This window comes from Megalopta genalis, chromosome 1 (genome assembly GCF_051020955.1).
Source record: "Megalopta genalis isolate 19385.01 chromosome 1, iyMegGena1_principal, whole genome shotgun sequence".
Classification (NCBI taxonomy): domain Eukaryota; kingdom Metazoa; phylum Arthropoda; class Insecta; order Hymenoptera; family Halictidae; genus Megalopta; species Megalopta genalis.
Genome location: NC_135013.1, coordinates 16,252,450 through 16,262,099, shown reverse-complemented (window position 1 = coordinate 16,262,099; position 9,650 = coordinate 16,252,450). Strand labels below are relative to the sequence as shown.

Below are 9,650 nucleotides of genomic sequence, written 5' to 3'. Positions count from 1 at the left end.
AAAACTCAAAACACATTTTCTACCATGCGATACATATTTGTAACTGTGATTCATGTATAAATAAATCTTTGTGTGTATTTTTTAAATCTTTCGCAAGTTACCCGCGTTCTGCTCGGATTTGATAAGAAAAAGAGTTGCAAAGAATCGAGTTTGGTAAACATAGGACGATCTAGCGGACGAAGGGTTACTCACGTGTTAGTTACATCACGTGTGTAGATTAAACTTATTCTGCATTACGTAACGATTATTAAATGACCAGGATGTATTTATAAAATAGTTGTGAACACGATCGATCGACCGTTGCCTGACAAATTTATTCAGAGAGAGAGAGAGAGAGAGAGAGTACAGTAGCTTGACGAATTGATTTTCTTGAAAGTTTCCACTATTTATATGCCTCCGGTATCGGCACGCCGCGTCACATCCACGGCACAGGTAAGAGACCGGAATGATTTGGTCCAGTTAATACGCGTTGAAGCCGACCGTTCACGATGAAGATAACAAAAAATAACTCCCGCTCGATACCGCAACGTCCGGCACATGATCGCAGGTGCATTAACACGAATATGTATTGTAAATAATTCTTCTGCCACGAACCTTGCTTATACATTGTTCGTGTCCGACAAGAGTTCGTAGTAAAAACAAAAAATAAAAGATGACCATGATTCTAAATTCCAGTAAAAATATTAATATAATACTACACGTTAATAATTCTGCAGGTTTAAGAAGTTTGTGAAATTTATTATAACGGCCATCGACTGACTCAAATTCGTTTCAGAAGTATTTACAACCGTCGAACAATTTGATCGGTCCAAAAGGTAATCGAATTAACGACAATTAATGTTTGTCGGACTGCTGAAACATGACACTGCGGCGGAGAAATAGGCAGCCAGGGTAGTTAACAAACGAATTGCGTGGTTTATTTTTATTCATATATGTATATATATAAATATACATGCAGCAGTCATGAAAGAATCAAATTCGTGTAATATACGATTCGTTTAGAGTTTATGTACACATACAGAAGTTTGGAATCACGAGGACGGCGGTCATCAAGTTGCCTAACTTGCACGAACCTGGCCCCCGAGAGAGCCTTTGCCAGGGCTCGTTTTGTGTTTTGCGAGGTTTTCACGCGGTGACTGCTACAAGAAGAAATTCAATCGTTGCTCGCCCGCACGAATGGATCTCTAACAATATATGCAAAGCGTCTAAATTCATTTTTCCAAGTTTCCGAGATGGAGTGCGCCTCCGTGCTGACCATAAATATACAAAAATTCGTTTCCTCTTTGCCGGTGTTGTCAACCGGAATGCGGAGATAACTGCGTAGAAATCGGTTCCTGCTTTCGAACCACCTGGTTTCCCTGCAAATATCCTCGTCGTATTATCTGGTCACCTAACGGGGAACCGCGAGCGACCAGATACACGAGTACACAGTCGAATATATTTCGGTATTACACTAGCAACAGTAGGAAATACAATATTTGTTATCAATAATAGCAGTAAATTCATCGTGCGTGGTAACAGAACAGAATGTTACATGAAATATTCGTCGAGATCAATAATCTTGCACAGAATCGTAGTTGTTGTAGGGAGGGGGATCGGGACGACCTTCCGGGATCCTGTATTTCTCTTCCACTTCCTGCTCGTTGTCGTCCTCGTATTTTACAGCCGTGAAATAGGATCCGGACGATTGGAAGGTGTTGCTGTAGTCAGGATAATCTGAAAAGTTCCAATCGAATGCCTCAGAACATGTCCACGAAACCACCAAATCACAGAAATAATCTTTTAGAAAGATCATCTTTAGGAATTTATTACAACAAAACTAGATGATGCAGCCTAAAAGAATTTGTTGCAAAAAATATGGCGCACAGTTTCTCTCTAAAAAAAAATTGTACGAGGTTATTCGTACTTTAACGAGCCAGACTCGTAGCGGAGATTTCTGGTAATATCCTATGAAGTAAGAATGTTATTCCGTTCTTTTGAGCCGAAATAAAATTCAATTCTCTTCTGATCGATACTTAATCATTCCAGCAAATATAGACACACAAGAAATATAAATTTTCTTTTCCAAAAAATTATTACAATCGGGAAGGTGCTTATCATTGCAACTATGAAGAAAATGATGCGGCAAGGGATTAAAATGTTACTTTCAACGAGATACGTACCGTCCAAAGGTTCTTCTTTAATTCGAATTTCTTTCGTGTCTTCATCCTGACGATCACCACGATCTTTCCTGTCTCTGCGCTCACGGTCGCGATCGCGTTTATCCCTCTTGCGATCCCTATCACGGTCACGATCGTTACTCCTGGAACGCCTCCTCTTGCGATCACGGTCGCGATCGCGATCACGATCGCGGTCTCTTCTGTCGCGCGGTCGTTCGTCTCTCTGTATCTCCTCAATATCAGGATCGGGAAGCCGATCGCGACTTCGTCTGCGTTTCCGATCGCGAGATCTGCTCCTCGACCTTCTCTTGCGATCGCGAGACCTTCTACGTTCTCTATCCAAGCGATCGCGATCTCTGTGGAAATCAACAAAAAAATCTTCCGTCAGCTATCAACTTCAATGCGAAATCGTTACCACTACAATTGCAAGATCACGTTTCCTACATCTTGCATATTTCTCTGGCCTTTCGGTGACCTAAGCTCTTCAAATATCTACATTAATTTTTCAGTAAAGAACTTTGATTAGCATTTCTTCAATTCCCCAAGCAATTATCACGATAAGAAAGCATTTATGAATGAAGAAGTCAAAGAAAAGTCTTTATGATGCGACGCATGTCTAAGCAATTTTCCACCTGACAATGACGAAAGACAATTAGCGATACTTACCTGTCTCTGTCGAGGCGTCCAGAAGTCTCCCTCTCCCGCTCTAAACGATACCGTTCCCGTTCCCTTTCGTTATCTTCTCGGCCGGAGTGTTTAATGTTGACGTCGGGGCCGCCTCTTCTCGTGCCACCAAGCCCACCGCCCAGCCTACGAGGTAGCCAACCCTTCACGGTCCTGGCCCGCTCGACGTCGACCAACACTCTGCGACCATCTATTTTCTTACCATCCGCATGCTTATAAGCAGCTAAAAGTACCGATACAGAATTACCAATTGATCGGCCCGTCGAACGCTCTATTTAAAATACACTATGGGACTTCTACCATCCCAGGGAAACAAATTTTAGGTGGCAGAAAAGATGTTCTTTTCTTCGTTTCTTTTTTTTTTCTTCACTGAAGAGAGAAACTGCTCTTATTTAAAAACTGTAACTCTCGTGGGAACGTCGCGGCTAAGGAGGACGCCTCGTCGAATGAGAGCCAATTTGTGCGAAACGCATTGTTCGTTTTTTGTCTTTTTTTTTTTACTGTGCAATTTCAATGACCGCATCCGAATAGACGAAAGAGCATCGAAGGATTTATCCGATCGACGAGACCTACGCGTGATTCGGTTGCCGATAACGTTTTTTTCTTCGTTTTTCTTTTTTTTTTTTTTTGATGAGATTCGACAGATTTCTCGCGGAGATGGTTAGGGTGGTCGTTTTGGTAAGGTATCGGCACATGTTATTCCTGATCACGTCCGTAATCGGTCTGTAACGCGCGTTGTTCTCACGATTGGTCCCGAACCGGTTCACGACCAAAGGAGAGAGCTTCCAGAAAATTTACAGGAACGCATGGAAAATATCGTCGCCAGGTTCTTCTACGATTGGATGAGAGAAAACACGACCGAGGGGAAGAGAGAGATTTACCGTAACACTCGCGGCCCATGAGTCAGCAATAAAATGTACGGAACTTGTTTTCGTTACCTTAAATCTACAAGTGTTGATAAAGATTCAAAAAAAGTATAGCAGATACAAAAATACCTACCGCGGCTACTTACGTACGGAATTGTTAACACAAATCTTAGAGGTACGTTTAATTCGTGAAATGAACTCGTAAGAGAGACTCGCGAGCATAGAGTAGGCCAGCGCGTATGCTATTCATTGGGAAGGTGCCCAGTCTTCATATGTTCGTTCAATGTCTCCGAAGAAGTTTTACTTTTCATTTACCTGGTGCGCTTTTCATTCATACTTTTACTTACGACCAAACCGTGTGCGCAAGTATACTATGATGTATAAATACTATGTATCGTTTACTTTCTTTTTACTTTGTAATTTACTCTAGTTCATTAAATTAATAGTTAACGCAAACGTTCCCGAGGCAAGCTGACCGAGTGTCTTGCGCAGACTTCTTCAACGTCCATCGACCGATTGCAGCACTATACCAGTACGACATTTTCGAGGCTGATAGCTAATAGTTTACAAGATATTAACGGTTCGCTATATATCTAAGGGAAACTTGATCATTTCCTACTGAATAACAATGCCAGAAGAAGTGATTGAACCGCCGGGATTCGGGATATAACATAGTTCTGAAGATCTTCGCATCGAGTGCCAGCTTATTTTTCTGAAATGATCTCTGTATACGAAACTTGTTTTCCCCCCTAACGTCGCGTACATGCGGGCCCCATGTATCTACTACCACCAACCATAGGCAACCAGCCAATAAGCTCAACAATAGAATGGCTTCCACTGTTCCTGAGCGTCTCTAGTAAGATATTAAAGTAAGATCACTGTGAAAAATATTTTGTCGATATGGTCCTGGGTTATTTAATACGACAGATGTAACATAAACACAACAGAAAAATGAATGAAAAATGCAGCAATTCGATTTTGTTCGTTAACGTCTCGCAAACTGTTAGCCATTGGCCCCAAAATGGGGTACCGAAGGTATCGAATTTGCAAAAGACCATAATCCGACGAAGACTCACCGAAAAGTGAGCGCAACACTTGGGGAGCTTTCTTCGTGAGACGAATTTCCTTTGACTAACAGTTTTCTTTTATTTTCTTTCTCTACTCTTGTTTTTCTGTTTCATCTTACACGGGGAACTTCGTTTAGACGAAAGTGTAGCGTACTCTTTCTTTGTACCATTTTTGTTGAACGTACTACACGACGAATTTTTGACAAAAAAGGTCGCGGCTAAGATTTTGCTTGTGTGCACACAACGTCCAAGGAATTGGCCCTCGGACCAAATTAGTATTCTATATCGAAATTGATATGTTCGAGGACTTGAATGATTGGATGACCCACCGAGTAAGATGAGAAACTAACTATCGTAAAAACGAAAACAACGACGAAATAAGATATGCTCGAGAAACAATAATCGATCAGTCTTTCAAACATGCATTTTGTTGGTACTAGACCTAACGAAAACACATTCTTTGCTTTTTCTATACTCCTCACAAACGGTGCCCGACATTCGCTCAGCACTCGAGACGAATAGAAGTTTATCCTAGGAATACAGAATCATTATTCTCCCATCGTTAAGAAAAAAATTTAAAAAAAAAAGCATGAAAAAGTATAAAATACAGGTGCTACAACCAAGATGTACCAGAGTGTACTTTGTGTTACCGAATGATGTATGTAGATGTTAAATGTTGTCTTTTGATGTGGTGACAAGAGATATGCGATTAAATTTTTCATTGCTCGAGGAACGATCGAGTGAATTTCCTACGTGTAGCTTGATATTACGATGTCTGGTAGTCTACCTTTGGTAATTACAGGAGCAAAATGCTAACTGCTTGCAGAGCGTGTCCCTGAACCTTTCTCCTAAAAAAGCCCACCAATCAATTTCAATGTAGAATGCTAACTTTCTTTTCTTTTTCTTTTCTTTTGCAATACCGTGTTGTTGAAACTTAAAAAAGAAATTTCAGCCCAAACAAATTATTGCGAAAACCGGGGAGAAAAAGACTTCCGGCGATTCCCGGCGCTTTAAGAGCGCGGGCCATTTCTGCTATCCGAACGTTATCTACCCCGGCAGAGGTTCGTAAACTCGAACCGCAAGTTTTAACAAAATCAGACAAGATAAATAGGGTAAGCATAGACGCTAACAAACTTTGTTGTATGTTGGATCTTACCACACATACAAACCTATCATATCAGGCAGGTTCAGGGATTTTGCATGGAATAGTGAACGGCACTAGTTGCCGGCAGCGGCCACCACGCTGTACCAAGAACAAGATAAAAACTGCATTAATCAAGACAGCCAATATTTCGTTTTTCAGTTGATTCGTTTACCATATATGCATTTACAGAATGGTAATCCTGCATGGATGTATGGCGGGGCCCCCCCGTACCGTCTGGTTTAGTACCAATGAAAATAGGTAGCCTAACTATAGCCCTGCCCCACTATATCTAGCTGGAAGTGACGCTAAGTAAGGTGATATTCCAGACTATGGACTCACTGAGGTTCTCAACAGGGGATTATGTTTCTCGAGCTTTACTTACAGTGCATATCTCTTTCGTGCTCATACTCAATGAAAGCATATCCTCTAGGCTTGCCATTTATTGTATTGTGAATTACCACTATCTGCAAAAAAAATTGAAAGTCCCATTGGTGTGTTCCTGTAGAATCGTAAGTAAATAAATTCTTTCGCTATATTATTCGCTTACTTTTTTTACTGGACCATACACTTCAAACTCCCTCCTCAATTTAGATTCTGATGTATCATAGTTCTGGAAATTAAATGTACTCGTGAAGTTCCTTATTTATCACAATGTAGTCTGTCGACATTCAGGACTGTTGACTCTCCCTATTAACACTTTATTTATCAAAAGTCTGTTAATAAGATTTTCAATGATCGTGTTGTATCAGAAAATATCTCATGATAATGTTTTTAAGGTCAGTGACACTTTCTTTATTCTTTTGTAGACTCTCTGAATATATTTTTTCTCTACAATTTAAGATATTGGTCTAATTCTTGACCACTATGTTCTAAGAATATTTTGCTCTTATTTAAAAAAATTCTCATCTTTACGAAATTAAATAAGGCAATATACTTTCATTATCGTGACTTAATCCTTTGCACTCAAATGGCGACTCTGAGGCGCCACTATTTTTCAAAATCGTTCCAAGAGCATCAGACTCTTTTATATTTTCCAAACACTGTTAAAATTGCATTGTACTTGCCAATAGGCTCAATTTCATATGCACAAATTGCAGTAAATTAGGTAAAACAGAAACACTGTATATCAGAAGTCATGATCTGGATTTCGAATTCAAATAGCTTCGACTGCAAAGGGTTAATAATAAAAGTGAAGAATATTTATTAACCACTTGCGCTGAAAAGACGTGCCACGCACGTCGTAATGCTTTCGTCACAGAAACAAAAACAACGTGCATGGCACATCGGGTGGGATTGTTTGCCCACCTTTGATAATCTGTGCCAGAGCACAGATTATCATTGCACTTATATTTGTATAATTTTATAATCAATCGATGCTCTATATTCCCCTCAAAAAACTATTAAAAGTCCTAGGTCGAAAATAAATTAGTTCAGAAAATATAAATCTTTCCCCGATTTCTTTGAGGCATCGAACACTGTGTGACGCCTCCCAGCGAGTTACACTGGAACACAGTCTGGTACACGCGTCGGTGAATTTTTTGCCAGCGCAAGTGGTTAAGGATGGACTAGTCATTTTCAACATTCTAATCAACAACTACGATACGTTCTATCCCATCGTGGTACACCAATACTTACTATTCGTGCTACAAAAAGCGTCTTGAAAGGATCCGCTGTTACATTTGGAATGCCAGCAGGATCCCACACAGCGATTTCCTGTTCAAGTTTGTATGCCACTTGTTCTGCACGTTCTCTTCTCCTTCGTTCAAGACGTTCTTCCCTGGTCTCCACACGAACCGGTGGTGGAGTGTCTTTGGGATCCTATAGTGGATAAATGAAATTTCTATCAGTTTTGGAGAACTTCCGGAAAAATTGTGAAACGTGTCACACAAAAGTGCTATATGGTATTATCGGAATACCGCCTTTGAGAGACCAGAGATAAAAGATAAATTATGAGCACGTTACCTCGAAGTATTTGAGGAATGCTCCAACGCCGATATAGCCTCCATTCTTCTTCTCGTGTGGAAGTTTGCTAGCGGGTGGTAAATACGGTATTGGATCCCGTGGAGCGAACAGGGCCAACAGGTTCGGCGGCAGGAACTGCGTCATTTTCTCAGGTACACGGTGAACGCAACGCTTCGGTTTTCAGTTGACGAGAAATATCGAGGCAAGCAACATTTTCGTGTTCCAAACACCAGTACAAAATGGCGACGGTGTCGCCAACAGTCTATGATAATGGAATCTCTATACACTAATTCGACCGAAAAATCAGCTTCGCCGAGTGGCAGCACTGGTCAACAATCATGTCAATTACATGCTAGTTTCGTTATCACCACCAGATTCCACTGTTGATAGCGTCGTGTATCTACAGACTAATTATTATCAGAAACGAGCTGTGTTATCATATTAGTACGTATATCCATATTTGTAAACTCCGGTGAATTGAAATAATTTAATTTTAATTAGTCTGGATTAAAATTGATATACTAATAAATAAATTATACTTTTTGAGATTTAATAGAACTTTTATATTTCTTCTTTGATGGTTTATTTCAATTTGTTACGACGAAAGAAATTCAGATGGAACGAATTTGACAAGAACGAAAGAAGAAATGAATTGTCGACAAAACAGGACTATTAACCCTTAGCGGACGAGAGGCGACTCTCGGTCGCCACGGCGTTTCGCACGGCAGGACGAATGGCGAATGAGAGGCGACAATCGGTGTTTATGTTAGACTTCGTTATCTTCGTTCTGCTACCTGACTCGGCCGAAAAAGTCGTCGTCCGCTAAGGGTTAAATATATTTCCGTGTCGCGCTCATCGTTACCGACCGCAGGTCGGTATCTGCTGTACAGGTTTCGTTACATACATGGTATTATCTAGAGATGTATAGCTGCTCAATAATTTCTTATAACTTTCGAGCCATTGGAGGTATTACAATGAAATTTTCACTAACAATATTTAAAAAATAATCATTCTTAACTTTAGGTGATTAAACATTTTTTGCATTTATTAAGCAATAACTTCTAATTAATTTTGATTGATATCTTTGATAAATATAGAAAATAAATTCTGAAAACAATTTTTGTAAGTATGGAGAGTATATGTATAACATCCACGTGTAAGTGGATTAGTTAATATTTACGCTTCGGAAGTTTTTCTTGATCTCGAGCTGTGTTAGTTAATTTTGTTTAAACATCAGATAGTAAAACAGACAACAGAGTTCTAGAAGGTTCCTCTAGGAAAAGAAACTGTTTTCTAACAGTTATTGTAGGAGCCGCGCGAAGGTTAGCAATTTTGGAACGACCTCTGAAATCACAATAGACGATCGGTGCTCACGGACTTCCGCGCGTTAATCCCACGCGACGTACGTGTGCGTGCGTACATGAGCGTCGTGGTATAAACATTGCGACGTTGCTAGGACGATTGGTGAGCGTAGAGCTGGTCGAGCGAAACAGCCAAATTGGAAAGAAGACTCGTAACGTTTTGGCCAGCACTTCGATGCGCTCGTAGGGCACACGGCAGAACGCGACGAATACGATTACGATTACGATTACTTCAAAAAGCAATTGTTAATTGGTTCCTAATTAATTAATGTGCCATAGTTTTTAACGTCGAATATTCGAAGAATCGCATCATTTATATTCGATAATGCTATATTCAAAATAACTTTCTTAGCTCCTGAGTTCCTAAGTTTTCCAATTTCATTTATTAAAATTCGTCGAAGAGAAAC

The 9,650-nt window shown here is 40.1% G+C and overlaps 1 protein-coding gene across 1 annotated transcript; it reads right to left on the bottom strand.

The window, feature by feature from the left end:
* Positions 1 to 907: 907 nt before the first annotated feature.
* snRNP-U1-70K (small ribonucleoprotein particle U1 subunit 70K) lies at positions 908 to 8,145 on the bottom strand. The gene is given in 9 exon segments (XM_033474008.2): positions 908 to 1,716; positions 2,163 to 2,515; positions 2,826 to 3,066; positions 5,946 to 5,972; positions 5,975 to 6,019; positions 6,303 to 6,384; positions 6,468 to 6,530; positions 7,556 to 7,738; positions 7,883 to 8,145. Coding segments are annotated over 9 exon segments (1,302 nt in total). The 5' UTR covers positions 8,027 to 8,145; the 3' UTR covers positions 908 to 1,552.
* Positions 8,146 to 9,650: the final 1,505 nt, after the last annotated feature.